The 26,210-nt window shown below is 46.2% G+C and overlaps 2 protein-coding genes across 3 annotated transcripts in view; one reads left to right on the top strand and one right to left on the bottom strand.

Moving 5' to 3' along the window:
• Positions 1–16,007, bottom strand: part of Nt5c2 (5'-nucleotidase, cytosolic II) — a 133,398-nt gene extending 117,391 nt beyond the window's left edge. For both annotated transcript variants that reach the window (XM_075974311.1, XM_075974315.1), the window contains exon 1: positions 15,872–16,007. In XM_075974311.1, the coding sequence (XP_075830426.1) occupies positions 15,872–15,930 (59 nt within the window). In that variant the 5' untranslated portion in view covers positions 15,931–16,007. The remainder of the gene's footprint in view (positions 1–15,871) is intronic.
• Ina (internexin neuronal intermediate filament protein alpha) lies at positions 15,929–25,854 on the top strand. The gene is made up of 3 exons (XM_075974318.1): positions 15,929–16,993; positions 22,297–22,421; positions 23,921–25,854. Exons 1-3 carry the CDS (start codon positions 15,929–15,931, stop codon positions 24,234–24,236), a joined length of 1,506 nt encoding a protein of 501 aa, XP_075830433.1. The 3' UTR covers positions 24,237–25,854.
• The last annotated feature ends 356 nt before the right edge of the window (positions 25,855–26,210 follow it).

Consider the following 26,210-nt stretch of genomic DNA (forward strand, 5'->3'; position numbering starts at 1 on the left):
TCCTCCTATCTTTATATTTTACTCTTATACTTATCTAACTTTGATTTTAAACTTTCTCATTATTGATAACTTTAGTTTTTGTTTTTTCTTTTCATTTTTCTGTCTGTTCTTTTCTCTATAACATCCTTCTTCAGTCCTCCTCTTGTTTTTCCTTTTTCCCCCTTTTTAAAAAGATTTGTTTATGTACTATGTATACAGTGTTCTGCCTTCATGTATGCCTGAACAGCAGAAGAGGGCACCAGATCTCATTATAGATAGCTGTGAGTCACCATGTGGTTGCTGGGAATTGGACTAAGGATTTGTGAAAGAGCAGTCAGTGCTCTTAAGCTCTGAGCCATCTCTCCAGCCCTGTTCTTCTTTTCTTAAGATAAAAAAGTTATGCCAGGCGGTGGTGGCTCACACCTTTAATCCCAGCACTCAGGAGACAGAGGCAGGCTTTGAACTCACAGAGTTCAGAGCAAGTTCCAGGACAGCCAGGACTGTTATATAGAGAAATCTTGTCTTGGCAAAATAATGATAATAAATAAATAAATAATAAAAACAACAACAACAAAAGTTATTTGTGGAGCTGGAGAAGGGCTCAGAGGCTAAGAGCACTTGCTGTTATCCAGGGGACCAGAGTCTGTTTCCTAGCATCCATGTTAGGTGGCTCACAACCACCTAACATGTTAGAACTCGAGGCCGGGCGATAGTGGCGCACGCCTTTAATCCCAGCACTTGGGAGGCAGAGGCAGGCAGATCTCTGGGAGTTCGAGGCCAGCCTGGTCTACAAGAGCTAGTTCCAGGATGGGCACCAAAAGCTACAGAGAAACCCTGTCTCAAAAAACCAAAAAAGAACTCCAGCTCCAGGGTCTCTGATGCTCTCTTCTGGACTCTGAAGCCATTCAAATACATGTGACATATATGCACACAGACATATGCATATACACATAAATAAACAAAATCTTACAAAAAATTATTTATTAATATTCGTGTGGGTGTTCTTCTAATGCATGTACATGTGTGTCGCAGTACACACATGCAGGTCAGAAGGCAACTTCTGGGAGTTGATTCTCTTCAACTGTGTATTCCAAGGCTCAAATTCAGGCCATCATGCTTGTAAAGCAACTGCTTCTGCCCTCCAGCCACCCTGCAGGCCCTTTTAGTTCTCTTTTATCTAGTCTTGCTTTTCCCTCTGGGTTTTTTCCAATGATTAGAAAGAGAAATAGGGGCAGACAGCTTATTAAAGAAAGGAAATGCATTCCCATGAATGGCAGTGAGCTAGTAGACTAAGAAAATAACCCCAAAAGGATCCAGCTATGTGTTTGCAGGACCTTTATAGTCCCCCTTTCTCCTTTGCATTTCATGGGCTTTGTGTGTGCGCATGCTTTGTGTGTGAGCACGTGCTTTGTGTGTGTGCACATGCTTTGTGTGTGCACCTGCTTTGTGTGTGTGTACCTGCCTTGTGTGTGTGCGTGCGCATGCCTTGTGTGTGTGCATGCACCTGCTTTGTGTTCACCTACCTTGTGTGCACGTGCTCGCACCTGCTTTGTGTACGTGTGTGCCTGCTTTATTTGTTAAACGAAACCTAAGTAAAGAAAAGCATCCAGCTTTACTCTGAAAATTGGCTTCTTTCATATATTAATCTTTTTAAGATTAATTTTTATGTTTGAGGCACAGGTGGGTGGAGCTCTGTGAGTTCAGGGCCAGCCTGGGTTACAAAGTGAGATTGTATCAAAATATATTTTTATTAATTTTTAATTATGTGTATGTCATGTGTATGTGGGTATGTGCACATGAATGCAGGTGCCAGAAGTAGAGTCCAAAAGAGGCCACTGGATTCCCTAGAGCTGGAGTTATCTACAGGTACACAGCTTTATATAGGTGAGCTACCTGACATGGGTGCTGGGAATCAAACTCTGGTCCTCTAGAAGAATGGGAAGTGATCTTAACTGCTCAGCTACCCTCCAGTCTCCTCATATGTTAACCTTGATTCTTCATCTCAGTCTCTGTTCTACCACAGAACCACCATATTATTTAACTCTGCCACTCTGAGCTGAAGTCATCTTAGCATGGATATCTACGTACATTGCTACTACTCATCCCAGTCGGGAAGTGCAGCCAACCTAGATGCTCACTAACAGACGAACAGATAAGAAATGTGGTGCGGATTCACAACAGAACTTTAGTCATCCATAAATAAAAATGAAGTTATGACAAACAGGAGGATGGATGCAACCAGAGATGATTATGTTAAGCAAAATAAGCCAGACTCAGAAAGAAAATACAACCTTTTGGGGCTGGAGAGATGGCTCAGTGGTTAAAAATATGCATTGTTCTTGCAGAGAACCTAAATTCAATTCCTAGCACCCACATCAGCCAGCTCATAACTGCTTGTAACCCCAACTCCAGGGAAGTCTCTAATCTCAGGCACATACACATCTACAGGCATACATACATGTACACATTTAATGAAAATAAAGGAAATACCACCTTTTTCTTATATGCAGAACCTAATTTTAAAATTAACATTTTGTGTGTGGGACTGGAGAGATGGCTCAGAGGTTAAGAGCACTGACTGCTCTTCCAGAGGTCCTGAGTTCAAGTCCCAGCAACCACATGATGGCTCACAACCATCTATGAGATCTGGTGCCCTCTTCTGGCCTGCAGGTGTACATGCAGGCAGAACACCGTATACATAATAAACAAAATAAAAGAATTATTTAAAAAAAACATTTTGTGTGTGGTAGTTTAATGTAATTGGCTCCCATAATCTCATAGGGCGTGGCACCATTAGGAGGGGTGGCTTTGTGGGAGTAGGTATGGCCTTGTTAGAGGAAGTATGTCACTGTGGGGGTGGTCTTTGAGGTTTCCTATGCTCAGAATGCCGCCAGTGCCTCAGCTGACTTCTAGATGCCCACAAGATGTAGACCTCTCAGCTACTGTTTCAGCACCACATCTGCTTGCACACTGCCATTCTCCCACCATGATAATGGACTGAACCTCTGAAACTGTAAGTGGGCCATCCCAATTAAATGTTTCCTTTTATAGGAGATGCCATGGTCATGGTGTCTTCTTCACCACAATAGAAACCGTAACTAACACAGTGAGTCACAAAACTAGAAAGGGAATCATGAGAGAAGAGGGAGAGAAGGTCAAAGGAGAAAACGAGACAGTGGAATGTATGTGAGAAAACAAGGACTGTCTGCAGGAGGGAGGGAAAGCAGGGCTGGGGGGCGTGGGACACAGCGGAAGGAAACAGGGAACAGAAACAGACAAACTAAAACCAAGTACAATAACACAGCTGTAGGAAAATACCTTCATGAAACCTATTGTTTTGTATGCTAATAAAGGAAAGAAGGCCCAGTGAGATGGCTGAGCAGGTAAAGGTGCTTGCCACCAAGCCTGACGACCTGCATTCAAACACCACAACCTCCAGGGTAGAAGGGGAATCAGCCCTCTCAAGCTGTTCTCTCACCCTACACACTTACTGTGGCACCGACACATTCGTGCACACACACACAATCTTCTTAACTAAAAGATAAAGCAAGTGTTTGGCTTCTTCTCCTTGTTTTAACTAAATACCCTGACAGAAGCAACTTAAGGCAGCTGGAACGAAACCCGTCTGTCACATCGTGCACAGTCAGGAAGCAGAGCACAAGTGCATGGTCCTGTCACTCAGCTTCCCTCTCCACTTCCACGGTCCAGCCAGTCTATTTGAACACATCTGTAATTACAGCATTTCAAACGCCGAGGCAGGAGAACCGCCATGAGATCAAGGCCAGCCTGGGCTACACAGTGAGACTCAGGCCAGGCACGGTGACCCACAGTTGTAATTCCACCACTTACCAAGTGGCAGGTTGCTGTGAATTTGAGGCCAGCCTGATCCACACATGCATACTCAAATAATAATGTTAAGTGTTAGGTGTACCCTTTAACTTTGCCTGCAAAGGCCCCCACTCCCACACCCACGCTGACGTTCCCTCTCAAGCCTTCTGTGCCTACCCTCATGCAGTGAGTGCTGTTCTGTCCTCTGTCTCACAGAAAATACACATAAGGGACGGTTTTCTTTCTTTCCTTTTTTTTTAAATGGATATCATACACAGTCTATTTATTTATTTATTATGTATACAATATTCTGTCTGTGTATGCCTGCAGGCCAGAAGAGGGCACCAGATCTCATTACAGATGGTTGTGAGCCACCATGTGGTTGCTGGGAATTGAACTCAGGACCTTTGGAAGAGCAGACAATGCTCTTAACCGCTGAGCCATCTCTCCAGCCCCAAGTTTCTATTCAAACCGGAATTCTGTTTTCTACCTTGTTTTATTTTGTGAAGGGTATGATGCATATATACACCAGAGAGCACACGGGGAGGTCAGAGAACCACTTCCACCATGTGGCTTCCATCATCAAGCTTGGTGACAGATGTCTACTAGCTGGGTCACCTTACCAGCCTCCTCAGACTGAAATTATTTTTTTAACCTCCAAAACTGTATCTTTATTCATTCTGAAAGAATTTTCTTTTCAAGCAACAACAAGCTCACAAATACAGGAAAATCTGGGGCGAGGGGAGTCCTCAGAGCCTTCGTTTCTTCCCCAGTTAGCAATTCTCCCATCGCGGTGGGAGATCCTTCTCGAAGAATCAGCAGTGTCTCCCCAATTCATTCTGATTCCAACTCTGTGACATCTAAAAACCAGGCACCCACCACAGGGATGACAATCAAATGTGTGACTTCATCAGCAGAGTAAGAAAAAGAAGGGGCGTGGGTGAGGAAGCAGAGCTGGCAGTGGGAGACTTGGAGCTGTCCGAGGTACTGAAGAGAAAATGACTCATGCTTGCCTCCCTAGTTGTGGGACTCAGAAACTCAGGTACAGCCTAGTCTCTGGCTTCTACGTAGATAAGTAAAGAGAACATTCTGTAGAGGAAAGACAGAGAGGGGGTGAGAGAAAAGAGAGCAAAAGCACGTGACTACGATGGGTTTAAGCACCAAGAAACTACCTGTGCTGGCTAGTTTTATGTCACTTTGACAGAAGCTACAGTTATTTTGTATGAGGGATCCTCAATTGAGAAAATACCCACCAAACTGGTCTGTAGCCAAGTCTGAAGAGCATTTTCTTGATTGATGATTGATGTGGGAGAGCCAAGATCATTGTGGATGGTTACATCCCCAGGGAGGAGAGTCCTTCTAAGAAAGCAGGCTGAACAAACCATGGGGACCAAGCCAGTACACAGCACTTCTCCTTCTTCCATGGCCTCTGCATCAGATCCTGCCTACAGGTGCTGGCCTTGACTTCCCTTGGTGATGGAGGTTACATGGAGAGGCAAGCAGAGGAAACCCTTTCCCCCCACGTTGCTTTTGGTCATGGTGTTTTATCACCATGTTGGGCAGTGGTGGTACATGCCTTTAATCACAGCACTCAGGAGGTGGAGGCAGAGGCAGGCAGATCTCTGTGAATTCAAGGTCTGGGATTGAACCAGCAGCAGGCTCTCCTGTTGCTGGGTACACAGGAGTGGAGAAAGCACTTTACATTATCCCAGACTTAGGTGATATTTCCCCATTCTCTACTTTATTCACCTGCCTGTCTATCTACTAATCCATTTTCTAAACTTATTTGAAAAAAGTTAAACGCTGAGAAGAGTTGCAAGCTAGCTTTAACACAATAAACCTCTGTGCACCCCTGCACTACACTCACCACCCATTCACTGCATGTCACCCCTGCTGTCCTGCCAGCTCCCAAATAATGACTCAGTGACTTGTTATTATGAAAACAGCCTATAGCTTAGGTTTGTTCCTAACTAGTCCTTATAACTTAAATTAACCCATTTCTATTAATCTAACTTCTGTCATGTGCCACCTAGTCTGCTTCTTTTGTGTCTCCTGGCATGTCTTGTATGCCTAGCTTCCTCTCCTCCTTTCTTTCTCTCTCTCCAGAAATCCTACCTGTATCTCCTGCCTAGTTGTTGGCTGTTCAGCTTTTAGTACACCAATCACAGTAAATACATCTTCACACTGTGTACAAATATCCCACAACTTATTTATATACATCTTACTCTGAAATAGTTTAAGGCTCACACGAAGTTACAAAAATAGTACAGGAAGTTCCCATGTACTGCTTACCAGGTTCTCCATGGAAAGTTACATAACCACAGCACTCCATCAGAAACAGGAAAATGACAGTATACTAATCCAGCTAGAGACCTTATTTGGAGAAAGCGTTCTCTCCCTCCCTCCTTCCCTTTCTTCCTCTTCCTCCTCCTCCTTCTCCTCTTCCTCCTCCTCCTCCTCCTCCTCCTCCTTCTTCTTCTCTCTCTCTCTCTCTCTCTCTCTCTCTCTCCCTCTCTCATTCTTATCATGTGTATTCATTTAAGTAACAGAACTATCCCAGCACACACAAAACACACTCCCTTGCGTTATCTAATAGTACATACATCCTTGCTGAGTCCTAACCTCTGTCAGTCATTACTAACACTTCAGACTATAATGGGAGAAGAATATCAAAATATAGTATTTTGAGAATTTTTTTCACCCAACAAAGTGCCCTGTAGCTCACTCAGGTTTTCAATTGTTTCTGAAATAGGGTCTTTTAATATGCAGCCCACACAAACCTGAAACTTGCCTTGTAGCCAGGCTGGCCTCGACCTCAAGCTCTTTCTCAGTCTCCTGAGCATATGCCTGAGTCCCTGGGACTGTGTGTAGCAGCAGCTCATTCTTTTCATTCCCAAACATATTCTACCTAGTCACCTGGGGAAACCTCGTACCCCAGGAGGCTTTCTGTGTTAGTCTATTATAAACAAAGCTGTCATGAACATTTATGGACACATTTTTATGTGAACACAGGATAATTTTTTAGCCTAACCTTACCAAGGTGTCTCTGGAGTAGCTGGACCATTTTGGATTCCCAACTGTTCTGAAGATTCTTCATTTTAGCCACTGTGGTGGATATGGAATGTTATATCATTCTTGTTTTACATTCATTTCCCTAAGAGCTGGTGATGCTGAACTGTCTCCATGTGTCCCTTCCCCACAGCTGGTGATGCTGAGCAGTCTCCATGTGCCCCTTCCCCACCTCAGTGTTCCCTTTGGTAGAAATAGATGTTCAGGACTTTTTCTACTTTGTATTTGGAACATATTTTCTTACTGCTATGTTTACAGAGTTCTTTATATATTCTAGATACCAATCCCTTCCTGTGACTTGTACTTTCTCCCAGCCTATGGCTTGTCTTTTCATTTCTCTAACAGCGTCTTTAATAGAAAAGAAAAGGCTTTTAATTTTAATGAAGTCAAATTTATTGATTTTGTTTTCTTTCTGGATCTCAATCTTGGTGTCAGGCCAAAGACTTTCACAAGCAGTTGTCTTTCTTTTTTCTAAGACAGGAGTATAAGAAGCCTGTCTTAGTTAGGCTTCTGTCGCTGAGAAGAGACACATGACCACAACAGCTCTTATAAAGGAAAGCATTGAATGAGGCTGGTTTACTATTTTAGAGGTTTAGTCCATTATCATCGTGGTGGGACGTGGCAGCATGCAGGCGAACACGGCGCTGGAGAAGGAGCTGAGAGTCCTACATCTGGATCTGCAGGCAGCAGGAGACTGTGTGCCATACTGGGCATAGCTTGAGCATATGAAACCTTAAGCCTGCCCCCATGTGGCACGCTTTCTCCAATAAGGCCACACCTCCTAAGAGTACCGCTCCCTATGGGTCTATGAGGGCCATCTTCTTTCAAACCACCACAGAACCCTTAGATCATATTAGATCATTGGGATTATATTAGAATAATCACAGCAGAAGATGATAAGTAAACATGAATCATGTGAGCACTGCGAAGGCTGTACAGAGGGAGGAGGAAGGGAAAAGGAGAGTTCGTAGGCGGGACAGAGCATTTTACATTGTAGATACAAGAAAGGCTGCAAGGGGGAAGTAGCATTTGAATCTTAAGGATGCCAATAGCTGAATGAATAAGAACAAAGTATGACATTCATGTATTCAAGTGTCAGAACAAAAGGCCAGGCATATGGCTCAGTGGATAAAGGGGCTAGCCCCACTAGTCTGAAAACACATTTTCAATCCCTGGAACCCATGTTGAAAGCTGAGTGTGACTATGCATGGTGTTGCACACCTTTAATTCCAGCACTCAGAGTCAGGAAAGGGAAGATCTCTGAGTTTGAGGCCAGCCTGGTCCACATAGCAAGTTCAGGATTGCCAGAGTAGCTTGATGAGACTCTACCTCAAACACACACACACACACACACACACACACACACACACACACGTGCGCGCTCAATATGATGGCACATATCTTTATTTTTCTCTTTTTTTTAAATTTATTTATTTATTGTCTATATAGTGTTCTGTCAGTATGTATGCTTGCAGGCCAGGAGAGGGCACTAGACCTCATTACAGATGGCTGTGAGCCACCATGTGGTTGCTGGGAATTGAACTCAGGACCTCTGGAAGAGCAGTCAGTGCTCTTAACCTCTGAGCCACCTCTCCAGCCCCGGCACATATCTTTAATCCCAGTACTCTTACAGGGAGATAGAGACAGAACAATTGCCCAGAATCTTATGGATGAGTAGCCCAACATAAGCAGTACAGTAGCAAAAACATGAGAAAGACCCTGACTTAATAAGGTGGAGGACGACATCAACTTCTGAAAGTTGTCCTCTTACCTTCATAAGCACACCCACACATATATACACATACACACCCTGGATAAATATTTTTTAAGAAAATACCATAATAATCCACCATATAAAGAAAATTCCATAATGAGCCAGGCAGCACTTGAGAGGCTGAGGTAGGAGGAATACTGAAGGCTCATGGCCAGCCTGGGCTATACAACAACACACTGTCTCAAAGAATAAGTGTGGGGTGAAGAAAATGCCATAATGAAACCCATTACTTGTACATTAAGCTTAAAGTTAATTTAAAGGTGCCAGGAGTGTAATGAGCTTGTAGAATGTTTGCTTAGCATGTGTGAGGCCCTGATTTCCCCAGCACCACCTAAACTGGGGGTGGTGGTACACACCTATAACTCCAGCATTTGCAAAGCAGGAGGATCAGAAGCTCAGGGTCATTCTGAACACTATACAATCTGTTTGAAGTCAGCCTGGACTACAAGAGACCCTGTCTCAAAAAATTCCTGTCTCGCCGGGCGGTGGTGGCGCACGCCTTTAATCCCAGCACTAGGGAGGCAGAGGCAGGCGGATCTCTGTGAGTTCGAGACCAGCCTGGTCTACAAGAGCTAGTTCCAGGACAGGCTCCAAAACCACAGAGAAACCCTGTCTCAAAAAACCAAAAAAAAAAAAAAATTCCTGTCTCAAAAAATTATTTTTAGCTGGGAGGTGGTGGCGTACGCCTTTAATCCCAGCACTCAGAAGGCAGAGGCAAGTGGATGTCTATGGGTTCAAGGCCAGCCTAGTCTACAGGGTTAGTTCTAGGAAAGCCTAGGCTACATAGAGAAACATATCTTCAAAACCCAAATAATAACAATACATAATAATAATGTGATGGTTTGAAAGGGAGTGGCACTATAGGAAGTGTGGCCTTGCTGAAGAAAGTGTGACACTATAGAGGCAGGCTTTGAGAACTCATATATGCTCAAGCCATGCCCAACGAGACTGACCACTTCCTGCTGCCTGTGAGTCAAGATGTAAGAACCTTCAGCTCCTTCTCTAACATCATGTCTGCCTGCATGTTGCCTTGATTCCCACCATGATAATAATGGACCAAACCTCTGAACTGTAAGTGAGCCACCACAATGAAATGTTTTCCTTTATAAGAGTTGCCGTGTTCATGGTGTTTCTTCACAGCAACTGAAACCCTCACTAAGACAGAAGTTGGTATCAGGGACTGGAGTATTGCCGTAATAGGCCAGACCCTGTTTTTGTCTGGAGTAATAAGGATTTTGATACTTTGAGTTAGGAAAGCAGTGGAATGCATTACACATCGCTTAATGGGCCATACTAGTAGGAATATGGAAGACAATAGCGCTGAGAATGACCTGAACTGTGGAGGACTGGCTCAAGAGGTTTCAGAGAAGAATTTTAGTGTGTTTCCTAGAGAATGTTCTTGTGATATTTCGATGAAGAATGTGGCTGCCTTTTGTCCTTATTTGAAGAGTCTGCCAGAGGCTAAAATGAAAAGTTTTGGATTAATTCTGTTGGCAGAGGAAATTTCAAAACAGTCTAGTATAGATTTGTCATGTGATTATTAGGAGAAACTCTAATGAAGATTTATAATGAAAAGGAGCAAGCTGAGCAGTGTAAATTCCAAAATGCAAAATTTAAGGAGAAAAGGAGCACCAGGAAGTGGAATGGAGCTAAATTCTGTGTTCAAGGAGACAGACAGATTAAGAAATGGAATAATGGGAGTGGTGATCTCAGGGCAAGATCACACCCAGCTAAATTTCCAATTTATGAAAAGGAATTAAAGAAAAATTTAAAGCCAGGTGTGGTGGTGTACACCTTTAATGCCAGCGCTCCATGGGCAGAGGCTGGGTGGCTCTGTGAGTTTGAGGCCAATCCGATCTACAGAGCAAGTTCCAGAACAGTGAAATTTAGATAGTGAAGGAAACCATGGAAAACAGAAAGATGATGAAGATGTAACTGAATGAGGGGAGCGTGTTTCAGCCCCAGCAAACAGCAGAACATGGTAACGTCAGCCACATGGCTCTGGCTTTAGAGTCAAGAATAGGAGAAAGGGATTATGGAATTTGCCTCCATGACTAAGAAAAGTCACTGAGCTCAGGTATGTGTCAGGGGTGTCCCAGAATGGAGGCCTAGGAAGGTCATTGTGTAAAACAGTGAAGTTGAAGCCAGAATTGCCTTGAAGACGCCAAGATGTTAGAGATGCCAGAGTCCTGGGATCCCTGCCGAGGAGAGCTGCTAGCCGAGTGGAACCAGCCCAAGAGAAGAAGTGTGCTGCATCAACAGCGCTGGACAGACCTGGACACCAGACATGGAGATGCAGAGTTTGGAGTTTGCCCAGCTGGTTTTTGGTCTTGCGTTGGTCCATTATTTCCTCATTATGCTTCGTTCCCTGCAATTTGGAATGGCAATGCATATCCTGTACCATTATATGTTAGAAGTATGTGATCTGTTTTTAGATTTTGATTTTACGGGGGACTGCGGTTAAGAGACTGCAGGAATCTCGGAAGAGACTTTCAAACATTATTGAGACTGTAATAGACTATGGAAACTTTTGAGGTTGGACTGAATGTATTTTTGCACTGTGATATGGCTACAAGCCTTTGGGGTCCAGAGAGTGGAATGAGGTGGTTTGAAAGAAAATGGCCCCCAAAGGGAATAACACCATTGGGAGCTGTGGCCTTGTAGGAGTAGGTGTGGTCTTGTGTAGGATGTCTGACACTGTGGAGGCAGCTTTGAGGTCTCATATATGCTCAAGCCATGCCCAATGACACAGACCACTTCCTGTTGCCTATTAGTCTTAGCTACCTCTCTAGCACCATGTCTGCCTGCACACCACATGATCTCATCACCATCCTGCCATGATGATAATGGACTAAACCTCTCAACTGTAAGCAAGCCACCACAAATTTTTTTATAAGAGTTCCTGTGGTTGTAATGTTTCTTTATAGCAATTGAAACCTTAAGACTAACAACAATGATATATTATTAAAATAAAATTAATTTTAAAAAATAAAGTTTCATCTGCTCTTGCTGTGCTATTGACAGCTTGTTCGGTGAGTCAACCATCCATGGCTCATAGTTACATTAAGATTATAACATTTTTTTAACTGCTGCACAAGAAGAATAAAAAAATTGTAAATAAAATTTAACATTAAAAAACTGTATTTCAGCTGGATATGGTGGCACATGCCCTGAATCCTAACACTTGGAAGGCAGAGGCAGGCAGATCTCTCTGAGTGCAATCATGGATAGTAAGAGCATGGGAAGAATTCCCAGGAAAAGAGAATCACATAAATCGAGGGACAAAGATAGCTTAAATCAAGATCAAAAAGTGGGGAAGGTGACTCCAGAAGGAGATTGCTTATTTATTTATTTACTTACTTACTTAGGGTGGTTTGAGGCAAGGTTTCAATACATAGTCCAGGCTGGCCTTCAACCTGCCGTATAACCCAGGCTTACTGAACTCAGAGCCCTGCGGTCTTAGTCTCCTGCATGTTGGGGTCAAAGGCATACACCACTTGCTCTGTCACTCAGGCTAGCCCTGCGTGACTCCTAAACCCAAGTGACTCCTCTGCCTTAGCGTCCATAACAGCTGAGAATGCAGGCATGTGCTACAGCACCCTAGGTCAGCTTACTTTAGATCAACAGTGGCCAGCAACGTTCATGAGGCACTAGATATCCAAAGGCTGATGGAAAGCAGAAACGTCAAGTTACAACTCATTGTCACAGGTGAGGCCATTGATTTCAACCTCCCCAACCCCACCCCAGCCCTTTATGCACCTGCTCCAGTACCTGGCACATAGTAAACATTCAGCGACTATTTGTTGAATGAATGGAGTTGATAATTCTGATCTCAGTGTTTACTGAATAGTCACACAGCAAGCTTTGAGATATCCACTTGGTACACATAATCTCAACAAACCACCCAGCAACCTCTGGAGAGATAAATGAGACCCACTGAGAAGATGGTCTTAGGTGAAGCCTGAAGATCTGATATTAAGTTTTTAGGTAGTTCTAAAGATCAGCCAAGTTTGAAGATGATTCACGTGGACAGTTTTATAGATAAAGTTCAGCAAATAGTAGTAATATGTTCAAGGTCACATGGCTAAGAATAACCATGACACAAATGTAGATCTCTTAGCAAAACATCTTCAGCAAATGTCTACCTAACTCTGGAAAACCTACTATGTAAAAACCAGAGCTCATGGGAAGTGCAGAAGTCTGTAATTGAAGCCAAGGAGAACAGTTAGCCTGCCAAAAGCCACAGAGACTGAGAAGGATGTGGCACGAGGGAGAAGGAGGATGGCTGGCCCACAGCTCCATGGCCTGAGTGCTGACAGGAAGAGGAAGATCTGAGCCTGGCACAGCCAGGGTACTCCCTCAGGAGACCTGGCCAGCTGGGAGGAGCTATGGACGGATGTGCAGCCAAGATAACTCCCGTAGGATATTCCTGTGTTGACACTGTTAAAGCCTAAACCTGGCTAGAGCGGGATGCCCAGGAAGGGAGGCAGAAGATGCAAAGGGGAATTTAAGTAAGCTGTTAATAAGGTGCAAAATGTAGCCCACCCCGAATTCCTCAAGAGCACTGCCTGTTGGCTGGGTTTTAAGTCTTTTGTTTCATTTTTCTTCTGGTCTAGGCACATCTGTGTCTCTGGGGCACTGCTTGTATTGAAGGACAGAAAGGAAAAGAAAAGCAGAATTCCAACCAGAACATCAGATGATCTAGTAGTCTCAAGAGACACGAATGAAGTGAGATTGGAACTAGAGTGCAAAGGAAGCTCTAACTGTGTTTCTACTTTCTACAGTCGTGCAAGCCAGGCTGGTACCACAATCAGGGCTGGCTGTATCCTCTCCCAAAGCATTCTAGAAGCCTGTGAAAAATGTGATGGTTTCCTACAGTCTTCGAATCCTGCTCATGCCATTTGTTGTGGAGTGGAGCAGCATCCCCCTGGGGGAAAAATGGTGATGAAGCTGGAGAGATGGCTCAGTGGTTAAGAGCACTTTCTGCTCTTCCAGAGGACCAGGTTCAATTGCCAGCACCCACATGGTGGTGGCTCACATCTGTCTGTAACTCCAGTTCCAGGGACTCTGACACCCTCTTCAGGAACATAAGTGGCGCATGTGCACACTCATACATATTTTTAGAAAATGTTGATGAAAAGAAACTCCTTATCCAGAAGCAGAGTACAGAGCCCAGCCACATGCATCCAGTCAGCCTTCCACCACCCAGTAGAGTGCTGCTCTTACAGGGTAAGTGAAAGAGGGTCACATCACCTCCGACTGAGCCCAGCATTCTTTAATTATAAACCTGATCTTTTGTTAATAGACAAAATTCTTTGAAGCCCACTCAGCCCTATCCTGTCTGACAAAGAGACAAGAGTTCCATTGCACTAAGAGGCATTATGTACTGAGGAAATAAAGTATGCCTTTGCTTGTTGGTGGCCTTGGGCACACGTGCTGTTCCTGAGTCTCAGTGGCTTAACCATAAGACAGGAGTGGCAGCCGTCTTAGGAAGGAAAACTACACAGGCGTGGGCACCGTGACTGACAGGCAGTAATTCTTCACCAGGGTTAATATTCTTCCAGCATCCTCTTCCCAGTCTTTCAGAGCCCAAAAGAGCCCAGAATTGCTTTTAGCTCAGGCCTTCAGTGAATGATAAGGAACCAGAACGGCTGTGGCACAGACTTCTGAAGTCTCATAGAAGTCTTCCTCTTACCGTTAGGATCCTGTCCCAGTGATACAGCCCTCCCACAAAGTGAAACAAATCTGTCCTAGAACTCCAAGATCAAAAAAGGCAGTAGGAGCCAGCTGAGGTGGGCCACACTGATAAAATGTTAGTCTGGGAGGAGGCAGGAGGACTGCCAGGAGTTCAAGGCCAGCTTAGACTCTAGAGCAAGCACTAGACCAACCTGAGCTACTGGGGGAGCAGAATGAGAAAGCTGTCTCAAAACAAGCAAACAAACAGAAGTCTGGAATCCTGGACTACAGAGCAAAATGCTTCACATTCCCCTGAGTGGTGCATAGGCTGGATGGTAAACTGAGGCAATCTATCCTTACTTCATCTTTCGGACTCTGTCCTTACTGTGTAGTGAGGGAGGTCAGTTCTGCCAGTAGTACTCTTCCGGTTCATTCCTGGAATTGAGTCTTTGGTTCAAAGACTAATTTCCACAGAAAACGGCTCTCCTGTCTAATTCAGAATAGAATTTCAAATGCATACAGGGCTAGAGATATGAAACGTGAGTCTGGAAAGTGACGGGGACCGTGGAGAGCAGCTCACTTAAACAAAGGGCACCTCACTTCCACCCACTGTGGTCACCTTCACTCCCATTTTCAAGAGTGGCAGGGGCGGGGGGCAGGCATTAAAATGTCAACATCAATCAGTTTTATTTTAGGTGAAATCTCCTGGCCAAAAACCCATTTTTGAAACGTTTTAAGATCTAATGTGCCTTTTTTGTTTGTTTGTTTAACCAAAGCCTGTACCCTCCTTTCTACTAATCCGCGGTTCTGGCATGCGCCATCGGTAGAGGCCTAGAGAGGAACCCTGCTAATTCTCAGCGCTTTGTCCTTTTCCAGGCTTAGCCCCTTTCCCTCTCTGTAACCCTTCGCACCGCACCCTCGGGAATTCGGGCTCCTGTTCTTCACGGATGACCCCGAGCACCTCAAGCTTTCGGCGAATCCTCCAGTCTCCTGGGGCTGCGGAGCTGTGGGATGCTCTCTGAAGTGGACCCGCTTTCCCCGCTGAGCCCCAGGAGACCCCCGAAGACGGGAGATAAAGGGATGTCCGCTCCCCCTGGGGAGGGAGGGGCAACAAAAATATAAAAAAGAAAGAAAAAAAGGGGGCCTCACCCTTGAGAACTCTGTGGTGCGGATGAGGGGACACCTTTCAGAAAACATACTCTCCTTGACAGATAAAGGCAAAAGGAAGGACAGGCTATGAAGCCATCAGAGCGCTGAGTGCTCTCGGACTGGAAAGTCCAGGCTGTTTGGGGAGACCCGCTCCCCTCTGGTCTTTTCCAAAGCAGATTCTTGGGGTACAGGCGCTGCGGACAGGGAGGGGCTCTCACGCAGACGGCCCAGGTCGGTGGCGCGCAGCTGCGGTGGCACTGCGCACCCCCGCCCCCGCAGGCTCCCCTCCCTCTCCCCGCTAGGTCGGGAACTGAAGCTCCGCCCCCAGCGCGTCGCCCCAGCCCCGCGCCTTAAAAGCCCCGCATACCGCCCCGCCGCGCCCAGCCTCCGCCGCACCTTCTCGTCCTCGCCAGGTCCCGCCGCAGCCGTGCGCCCGGCCCCGACCCCGGCACCATGAGCTTCGGATCGGAGCACTACTTGTGCTCTGCCTCCTCCTACCGCAAGGTGTTCGGGGACAGCTCGCGCCTGTCCACGCGCCTCTCCGGGCCGGGAGGCTCGGGCAGCTTCCGCTCGCAGTCGCTGTCCCGCAGCAATGTGGCCTCCACGGCCGCCTGCTCCTCGGCCTCGTCTCTCGGCCTGGGCCTGGCCTACCGCCGGCTACCCGCCTCCGACGGGCTGGACCTGAGCCAAGCGGCGGCGCGCACCAACGAGTACAAGATCATCCGCACGAACGAGAAGGAGCAGCTGCAGGGCCTCAACGACCGCTTCGCCGTCTTCATCGAGAAGGTGCACCAGCTGGAGACGCAGAACCGCGCGCTCGAGGCCGAGCTGGCGGCGCTGCGACAGCGCCACGCCGAGCCGTCGCGCGTCGGCGAGCTCTTCCAGCGCGAGCTGCGCGAGCTGCGCGCGCAGCTGGAGGAGGCGAGCTCGGCGCGGGCGCAGGCCCTGCTGGAGCGCGACGGGCTGGCCGAGGAGGTGCAGCGGCTGCGGGCGCGCTGCGAGGAGGAGAGCCGCGGGCGCGAGGGCGCCGAGCGCGCCCTGAAGGCGCAGCAGCGCGACGTGGACGGCGCCACCCTGGCCCGCCTGGACCTGGAGAAGAAGGTGGAGTCGCTGCTCGACGAGCTGGCTTTCGTGCGCCAGGTGCACGACGAGGAGGTGGCCGAGCTCCTGGCCACGCTGCAGGCGTCGTCGCAGGCCGCCGCCGAGGTGGACGTGTCTGTGGCGAAACCGGACCTGAGTTCGGCGCTCCGGGAGATCCGCGCCCAGTACGAGTCCCTGGCCGCTAAGAACCTGCAGTCAGCCGAGGAGTGGTACAAGTCCAAGTTCGCCAACCTGAACGAGCAGGCGGCGCGCAGCACTGAAGCCATCCGAGCCAGCCGAGAGGAGATCCACGAATACCGGCGCCAGCTTCAAGCTCGTACCATTGAGATCGAGGGTCTGCGCGGGGCCAATGAGTCCCTGGAGAGGCAGATCTTGGAACTGGAGGAGCGGCACAGCGCTGAGGTGGCCGGCTATCAGGTAAGGGCTGCCTGCTAGGGAAGAGTGCCCTGTCCACTTCCGCGCACTCCCTGTACACTGGGGTCCTGAGGAAACCGGGAGAGGGGAAGGGAGGAGAGAGGAGTGTTGGCTGGAGGTGTTGACAAACAAACAAAAAAAAAAATCACGGTCCCATGCATGCAGCCTCCACTGTATGTGCCTGGGAGCCCTTTCAAGCCCTTAATGTCTTTGCACTCTAGTTTGGTGATGGGGGAGTTTTAGGAACCGAACTCAAGTGTTCATGCATATGCTAGGCATATGCTGTAACACCAAACTACAATACTCACCCCCAGTCTCTCGTCTGAACTCTTCTAACAAAGGAATCTTCAATGTTTTGGGGAGTCCGAAACATCTAACCGTGTCTTCCTGTCACCAAGCGTATAAACACACTAGCAGAACAATCCCGACCCCTCTGACGAGCCCAGAAGGGCAAGGTCACAACCTCCGAGTGGTCCTGTCTGGTTTGTCTAGTTAGCTTTGAAAGGGCTTTTCTGGGCCTTAGAATTGATGTTTATAGAGCATGGTCTGCTTTACGGTTGAGAACTGGGCTCATTTTCTTGAGTTTTGCTCTACAAAGGAGTGTCTACTGGCATAATTAAGCCAGTGACAACTGCCTTGCCCCACCCTTACCGCCCCTCCCGAACCCGCGACACGCACTTGCACGCGCGCGGCTCCCTTGTCCACCTTCTGACAGTTCTGACAGTTCTAAGAAAGTACGGAGCCAGATCCGCAGGGAGAATGGTGGGGCGCTGTCCGCGGTGCTGATCTCCTCCCTCCTCGGAAATGTCTCCTGCTTTGATGTTTCCAAGCTGTCCCAGTTAGGAATCTCTGGGCAATTAACTGCTTCAATTTTTTTTTTTTTGTTCTATAATACAATCAGTCTTGGCTTCCTAAAGTTAAAGTTCATCTTGTAGACAGCATCAGTTTTCGCCTCCATGGATGGCTTAGCACTTAACAAAAACCATTTAATCTGCTCCACAGCTGTGCAGTCCCACTTGAAAGGCCCCATTACCTTAATATTTTTTCAGCTTAAGTGCATGTGGCAAATTACAGAGATGGTTTCTTTGTTAGAGGTGACATTTTCCCCCCATCTTTCCCTGCTCTATAAGCTCTGTAAAGGTATTGATTGGCTGTTTCTTCCCAACAAAGGCCACCATGTCCTCAGTTTCTCTACACTGGACATTCTGGGCTGTGTCCCCAAAGGGCACAGAGTAAGAAGACAAGATTGGTGAAAAATGTAGAAAGATACAAAACTACATGGCTTAAGTACAAGGAACAATAAGAGCTCTTTTGAATAGAATGTCTATAAATTCAGAAACTTGAAGTTATTTTAGCTGGAATTGAATTTTACATTTGATAAAATTAATGTGTTGGGGAAACATCACTAAAAATAGAACTAAAAAATGTCATAATATTTCAAAAGTACTATTTTATTCAGAAGCTAAAGAACTATTGATAAAAGGTATATACTGGCCATTACAAACAACCCCCTTGCATAAAGGGAAAAGGCCCGTTTGAAATGTCTGTTTGGTTAGTTTGATGTTATAGTATTATTCAAATAAATATTCTTGTTTTGCTACAAAATATGTAAGTTGAGCTTTTCAGTATGTGTCCCAGGCCTTGGATGATCTGAATCAATCAATCAATTATACTTAATTAAGATGTCTTTTCTTCCAGGAGCCTCAAATGTTGAATTAGGTAGTCTTCTTGAGGACTAGCCCAATATTTCTACAAAAAGGGGTAACTTACCCCCAAACTGTCAGAACAAGCAAAAGGAGGGCAGAGCAAAGCCCAATTAAGCTAAGAGGTGGTGATGATTTTGTCTGGCTTATTAGCTCTAAAATACAGGCGTTCTGTGTTGGAAAATAGTAGTGTCGTCCAGACACGTCCAGGAAACAAAAGGAACGAGAACCTGCAGTCTGCAGCACTGTCCCCGTCAGCGTTAGCCTGGAGAGCCTCAGTGACCTGCTGAGGGAGCGGAGGAGACAAGACAACACAAAGCTATTTCCTACCCCCTTGGGTCCTAATGCTGGGGTGGGGCTCACGGTTTGGCCGCAAACACTGCCTGCCACCCCTGCTTGTTTTCCAGCAACCTTCATGCTGGTCGAGGTGGAGAGCCTCCTCACTGAGACCATTGTCTTCCTGCCCTTTACCCATCCTCCATTGCACCACAGTAGTAACGGGAAGTGCTCTTTCCCTTCTGGTTCAGAGTTTCACAGTGAGCACATTTTTCCTATGCAAGCTTTCAGCCCATTAAAGTCCTTTTCCTTGCCCCAGAGAGTTGATAGCCTATCAGAAGACAGAAAGCTTAACGTCCTTTCAGAAGGACAAAGAGTGATTCAAGGTGACACGCTAGGCACACAATAGGAAGAACTGGGGCTGCTGTCGCACAGGCTCACGGTGGCCATGCTTTGCAGAGAAGAACAAGGCATTCCTTTCGTCTCTGACAGAGAACATTTCCTGGTCCCCACATAGCTGGGGCACTGCCATTAGAACCTCAGACATTACTAAGGCCGTGCAGAGGCCATCTCAAAGGGCTTTCGGTCCTGTAATGTGGAGCGTCTTAGAAAGCCAAAGCTTTCCTTGAAAGACCTTGCTGAGCAGTCAAGATCACTGCTGGTTAATGTTCTCCAGGGAGATAAGCCAAGGCTACCCTCTTCTCCAGTATGAGATTGGAGACCAGCCTAATTACTTAGCTGGCAGGGTCTGGCCCTCGAGAGACCGGAAGCAGCCGTGGCTACATATAAATCTATAGCTTAATAGATCCATTTCTGAAATTAGAATTCATTCTCTAAAGTGGTTCCACCTGCCCCCATCTCACCCTATCGCTGTCACCTGGGCCACCACAATAGCTTCTTTATAGGAAGAAATTTAAATTGGTGATCTAAACCCCATGGCACGCCACGACCAAGGAGCAGCTTTTTAAGAGAGATTCTCTGACCGCTCTTGAAGAAATGGATTCAGTATTTCTTAGGTAGGGCCAGGAATATGTTTTTTATTCCATTTTGTGAGACAGGGTTTCCCTGTGTAGCCTAAGCTGGGACTGAACTTAAAGCCTGCTCTATAGGCATGCCCCGCCACGCCCTGCTGGAAATGTGCAGTTTCTGTGAAACTCTGTTTGTTGTTTGCTCTCAGACTGACTGGAGTGTACTGACCTAAGTCACACTTTCTCATAAGATAGGATTTCAGAAGACAAGGGTACAGCAACGATAGGAGTGAGAATAAGGACATGTGTCCTGCAGGTGACCATACATTAAAATCCTCTCTCCCTAGCTAGATGATTATGCACAGCCGTGGTTCTGTGTGGCCTGCACTCTGGCTTGTTTGGCTGAGGTCTCCCCTTCCACTCCCAAAGAGGAAACGGGCACATTGCTGTTCCTCTTCTTCACTGCACACGCTAGGCTGATCATGCTTTGTCTTCTTCCCCACCTGCCTCCTTCCAACCCTGGGCCAGATGCTTCGCTGCTCCAGGAGAGTCCCAGCTGGAGCAGGGAATGCCGCCTCTCTCCTCTCCTGCAGCTGCATGGTTGGGGGAGGGGGCAGACTGCAGTACTCTGCTCACATTTCACGCTGGAGGCCTTGTGAAGGGCAGCAAGACAGCCCAGTGCGGGGAGGAGTGTACAAACAAAGAGACCGGAGCTGAGTGACCCACAGGCGGTCAGCAGTTCCGTCAGTTCCTGGAAGAGGCTGGCTCACGCTTTTTGTCTACTCTGCTCCATAGCCATGTGAGATGTAAAACAAGAGCAAGAAACCCTCACCTATCTAGAACTCAGCACCCTAGCAGCCTCTCATTCTGAAGACAGTCGTGAAATAAAGTTTTTAATAAACAATTGAATTAAGCTGCTGATGAGACAAACATCTACCTCTAAACCACATATTGAGAAGTTGGCCCCCCTGATACCCTCAGCCCAACATTTTTTAACATGATTGTCAAAAGAAACGATTCCTTTTTTGGGTTTCAAGCCTGTAGAAGGATAGAGATGGGAGACCACTAGAGTCAGGCATTGTCAAGAGTGCCTAGCGCCTATCAGAGCACTTTTCAGGACAGAGACAAGCAATAAACTGCAACATCAAGACAGACACTGCTCTCTGGAACTGTTAGGGTAGAAATAAACACCCCAAATATATCTGAAAGATAACAGACATGAAATCACAGAAAAATAACATCATTTCACAACACTTGATTGCTGAGAAAGACTATGTTAGTTTCATGTCCAAATAATAAGTGGTATTTGCCACTGTAAAATGGTTTTATATAAATTATCATGTTGAGGGTTGTTTGAAAGATAGCTCAGCAGGTGAAGACTTAGCACCAAGCTTGACAGCCTGAGTTGGTACCCAGACTCCACATTCCTCCCTAGGACCTACCTAGCAGGAAGACAGAACCAACTTCTACAAGTTGTCCTCTCGTTCCACACATCCCTGGTGGCACACACACACCCACACACCAAGACCAAGAGCAGCGTTTTCAGCAATTCTCTGACCACTCCTGAAGAAATGGATTCAGTATTTCTTAGGTAGGGCCAGGAATATGTTTTTTATTCCATTTTGTGAGAAAGGTTTCCCTGTGTAGTCTAAGCTAGGATTGAACTTAAAGCCTGCTCTACAGGCATGCCCCACCACGCCCTGCTAGGAATGTGTAGTTTCCATGAAACTTTATATTGTTTGTTGTTTGTTCTCAGACTCACCGTGGAGTGTACTGACCTAAACCTAAACAAATCAATCAATCAATAAATGTACAAAAATTAAAAATTGTCATTTTTTTAAAAGCTGGTGCTTTGAGAAATGTACAACTATCTACCCAACATTAAATTTTTATCATATATAGGACTAGTGGTTAGAGTGTGTACTGCTCCTTTGGAGGACCTGGAGTCAGTTCCTAGCACCTACGTCAGGTGGCTCACAACTGCTTGTAACTATTGCTCCAGAGTATCTCTTAACCTCTGTGGGTACCTATACTCACATTCACTGACATGCAAACACATACACACAAATGTACACAGTCAAGGAGGGATTTATGAACTCATGTGTCCCTTGGTAAAGTTCCCAACTGTCAACATGCATCTAAATTTCCCAAGGACCTTTAAAGGGAAAAAATGCAAGTGCTGAGCCCCTACCCCAGAGCAGACAAAACCGAATCTAGGCTGGACACAGATTGCTGTGTAAGTATTCTATCAGTTCCTTACATGATTTTAACATGTAGTCAGGGTTGAGATCCTGCCTTGTAGAAATGTCAATGAATTTTTGCTACTTTGGTCTAAATATTTTGGATATGTTCTTTCCAGGATAGCATTGGGCAGCTGGAGAATGACCTAAGAAACACCAAGAGTGAGATGGCTCGCCATCTTCGGGAATACCAGGATTTGCTCAATGTCAAAATGGCCCTTGACATTGAGATAGCGGCTTACAGGTACACAAAAGACCACGTTTACCCTAGCAAAGCACGTGCTCCCCTGGGGGCAATGTTACTACAGAAGTGGTTCCATGTGATCTGTTTCTGACCAATGAGGGAGGATGGAGAGAGCATCACTAACCAGTCAGGCGAGCTGACCCTTCAGTCCCTCTTGAATATATCCTAGCTTCACCTTGCTAGTCCCGGAATATTCTACATACCTCTGCTGGGCACTTAAAAGGTAATGCAGGCTTCTAAAGATCAAAATGAAAGATCTAAATTTAAAAATAGGGATTAGAATCTGGCATGGTGGTACACATTTTTAATCTCAGTACTAGGGAGGCTGAGGCAGGTGGATCTCTGTGAATTCGAGGCCAGCCTGGACTACAGAGCAAGTTCCAGGACAGCCAGGGACACACAGAGAAGCCCTGTCTACAAAAACAAAACAAAAATAGGAGTTGGGGTTGGAGAGATGGCTTAGTGATTAAGGCATACTGCTCTACAGAGGACCCAAGTTTGACTCTCAGCACCCACATTAAGTGGTTCACAACTGCCTACAACTTGCTTCAGGGGAATATGCCTCTGGCCTCCCCAAGCATCTGTACTTGCTCGCTCGCGCGCGCGCGCACACACACACTATTAAAATTAATCTTTAAAAATCAAAATACAGCCAGGCGATGATGACACACACCTTTAATCCCAGCACTTGGGAGGCACAGGCAGGCGGTTCAAGGCCAGCCTGGTCTACCTGAGTGAGTTTCAGGACAGGCTCCAATGCTACAGAGAAACCTTGTCTTTAAAAACCAAAAGAAAAAAAAAAGACAGTAAGGAGTTAAAGACCAGCCTCAGCTATATACCAAGGCCAACCAGGGCTATATGGGACCCTGTCTCCAAAAGCAAAAGAACAAATAAAGAAGCAACAACAAAACTCAATTAGGGTTATGAGAAACAAGACAAAGGCCACTCTGATCTGGTACCGTGTAGTCTAGGCTGAGTAGAGACTGGTACCTGAAGTTGTCGGGTAGCGGCTGTCATGGCTTGGCCCATTCCCCTCATACCTTCATGCATGGAAAAGGCACAAATCTTGAGTGTGGGCTGGACTTGGCAGTTAGTTTCCTGTTCCTCTGTGGACTGCTCACTTCCTTACCCCATTACAGTTAAGGTGTTAATTAGGGAAATTACTTCTCTCTAGAGCTTTGTAGACTCTAATTGCCAAAAGTGGGTATCTAATGTGGCCAAGGGAGGGTTGTATGTTTCCCTGCAGGAAAACAGTTTGTGAATGTGATAGGTTTCCTTTGACAATACTTAAAACAACGCTGATATTGGAGGGAGGGCAGAGAGAGAATCCACAGGAGTGCTAATCTCCAGCTCAATGCAGCATTACTGGCCTCAGTCTCAAGAAGAAGCTGCAGTGTTCTTTGGAGCCTCTAAAATGAAAGTTAAGTTAAGGAGAGTTAAGTTCTTTAAACAAAATTAATAACCTGATTCCTGAGAGCTTTTCTCTGTTGAACTTACAGGAAACTGCTGGAAGGCGAAGAGACCCGATTTAGCACCAGTGGATTAAGCATTTCAGGGCTGAATCCACTTCCCAACCCAAGTTATCTGCTCCCTCCTAGAATCCTTAGTTCTGCAACCCCCAAAGCCTTATCCACTGGGCTGTCCCTTAAAAAGGAAGAGGAGGAAGAAGAGGAAGGGGCTTCTAAGGAAACCTCTGAGAAAACATCTAAGATAGGGGAAAGTTTTGAAGAAACACTGGAGGAAACAGTAATATCTACGAAGAAAACCGAGAAGTCAAATATAGAAGAAAGCACTATTTCAAGCCAAAAAATGTAATTCCATTATTTAAAAAAAAAAGTTAGCGCCTAGAGGGAATGCACTTGATTTGTCCACAGCTTTCTTCTGAACCGCAGCACCAGTCACCGCTATAGAATGTCTCTAAGGCTTCAATGTCACATTTAGTACTGAATCCTTACTTTCTCCGGTAGAAAAGCCACGCACTATGGGCAAACTGCAGTCCTGGAGCAGTCCGAGGAGTTCCCTGAGAACACTGCTTTCTCACCCACAGCTCGGGCTTCACAGTGACAGATGACTCGGGTGCAGAGGAAGGTGCTAATTCTGGTCATCATTCGCTGTGAGCTGAAATGGAAACCTATGTTTATCCACTATCCCCCGCAGTACCCAGCTATAGATTCTTACTGTAGATGCCTAAAACAAAATCACTGCCAAGGATAAGCCAGTGGTCCAGACCCCATCACCCCATCCCCGCTGATACAGCTGAGTCACACATGACAGGTGGTTCTCTCATGGGCACATTCCTTCCTCCCCTCCATTCCTTATTTCCTTTCCTTCCACCCAAGAGGAGGGGAAAGGCTAGTGTAGCGTCCCTAAACTCTTGTAGAGCTTCCTCCCTTTGCGCTCTTTGCTCTGTGCGTAAGAGTAGATGCATGCTGACATTTCTGTGATCTGTGGAATGACTTCTCCTCGCCCATTTCATGTCCTTTCACATTTGTAGCTTAAAGAAAGAGGAAAAGATAATAACAGCAGTGATTGATTGTAAGGTCTTCCTAAAAAATAAAAAGGATCTCTAGATTTTAAGCTTTCAGCTTGCCCAAATCCACTTAATTAAAGGGGGGAAAACCTACCTTAAATGTTGTAGCTTTTCACTTTAACTTTAGAAGCACAGTTTTAGTTGTCTATGCTGTGCTTAAGCCAACCTTAGACTTAGTAGCATAAGTACAGGAGGTGAGTACGTCTCTGAGTGGGAAAGACCAAGGTCTCCTCTGTGTTGGTTGCCATGTAGTGGTATAGAATTAGCTTTTTCATACCCTTGCCCTCAAATATATAGTCCCCTTCCTGTTAGTCTAGGGCGTCAAGAGGCCTCGCTTTTTAATAAGAGTGCTACATATAGGATATTTTATCACCAGACACAATGCTACTGCCCAAAAGGGAAAAAATAAACAAACACTTCTGGTCAATCAACACCACCAGCAAATATTAAAAAAAAAATCTCTCAAGAGTCTTTCTCCAACAGTGTTGCATTGCTGCAGTAGGTGGGTGTTGATCCCCCTAAGGAAAGACAGAAACTCAGAGTTCAGGTGTATGCACACTCCTCCCCTGATCCAAAGAGGCAGTCTGGAAAGTCAGCTCCTGGTGCACCCAACTGCGTCATCCACGTGTCCTGTCTGCCTCGTGTGCCAAATTTGATGCAGGATTTTCCCTGTCTCTGCTCACTTCCACCAGAGCTATACAGTGTCTGTCCTGTCCCCACCCACGTCATCGCAAGCTGTGCTGATAAGGACGTGATGCTGATACTGAACTCATCCTAGCACATGCTTCAGTAGATCAAGGAACTGAAAAGACACTTTCCTCTCCCTGACCCACCATCCCCTCTTGGCCCCCACACTTACTGTAAGACGCTAGTAATATGAGAAATTAAAAGGTATTAATCCTACCAGCGTGGTTTGTGTTCTGTGGTTTCTATTGGTTTCCTGAGGAAAGCGTCATTTGTTCACAAGTTGCTTGTTCCTGACTACTTTTTTATCTCCTGTTTTTTTTTTTTTTTTTTTTTTTTTGGTTTTTCGAGACAGAGTTTCGCTGTGGCTTTGGAGCCTGTCCTGGAACTAGCTCTGTAGACCAGGCTGGTCTCGAACTCACAGAGATCCGCCTGCCTCTGCCTCCCAAGTGCTGGGATTAAAGGCGTGCGCCACCACCGCCCGGCTTATCTCCTGTTTTTAACGAGTTGCCACTAGTCACCTGAAGCCAGAGTGAGAGGATAGGACCTGCATTTTACACGGTGAGCATAATGGT

Source organism: Microtus pennsylvanicus, chromosome 5, assembly GCF_037038515.1.
Source record: "Microtus pennsylvanicus isolate mMicPen1 chromosome 5, mMicPen1.hap1, whole genome shotgun sequence".
NCBI lineage: Eukaryota > Metazoa > Chordata > Mammalia > Rodentia > Cricetidae > Microtus > Microtus pennsylvanicus.

Coding starts and splice junctions, on each gene's coding strand:
- Ina (XM_075974318.1), top strand. CDS start 15,929: ATGAGCTTCGGATCGGAGCACTACTTGTGCTCTGCCTCCTCCTACCGC. Junction 16,994..22,296: donor CTGAGGTGGCCGGCTATCAG/GTAAGGGCTGCC, acceptor TGTTCTTTCCAG/GATAGCATTGGGCAGCTGGA. Junction 22,422..23,920: donor ATTGAGATAGCGGCTTACAG/GTACACAAAAGA, acceptor TTGAACTTACAG/GAAACTGCTGGAAGGCGAAG.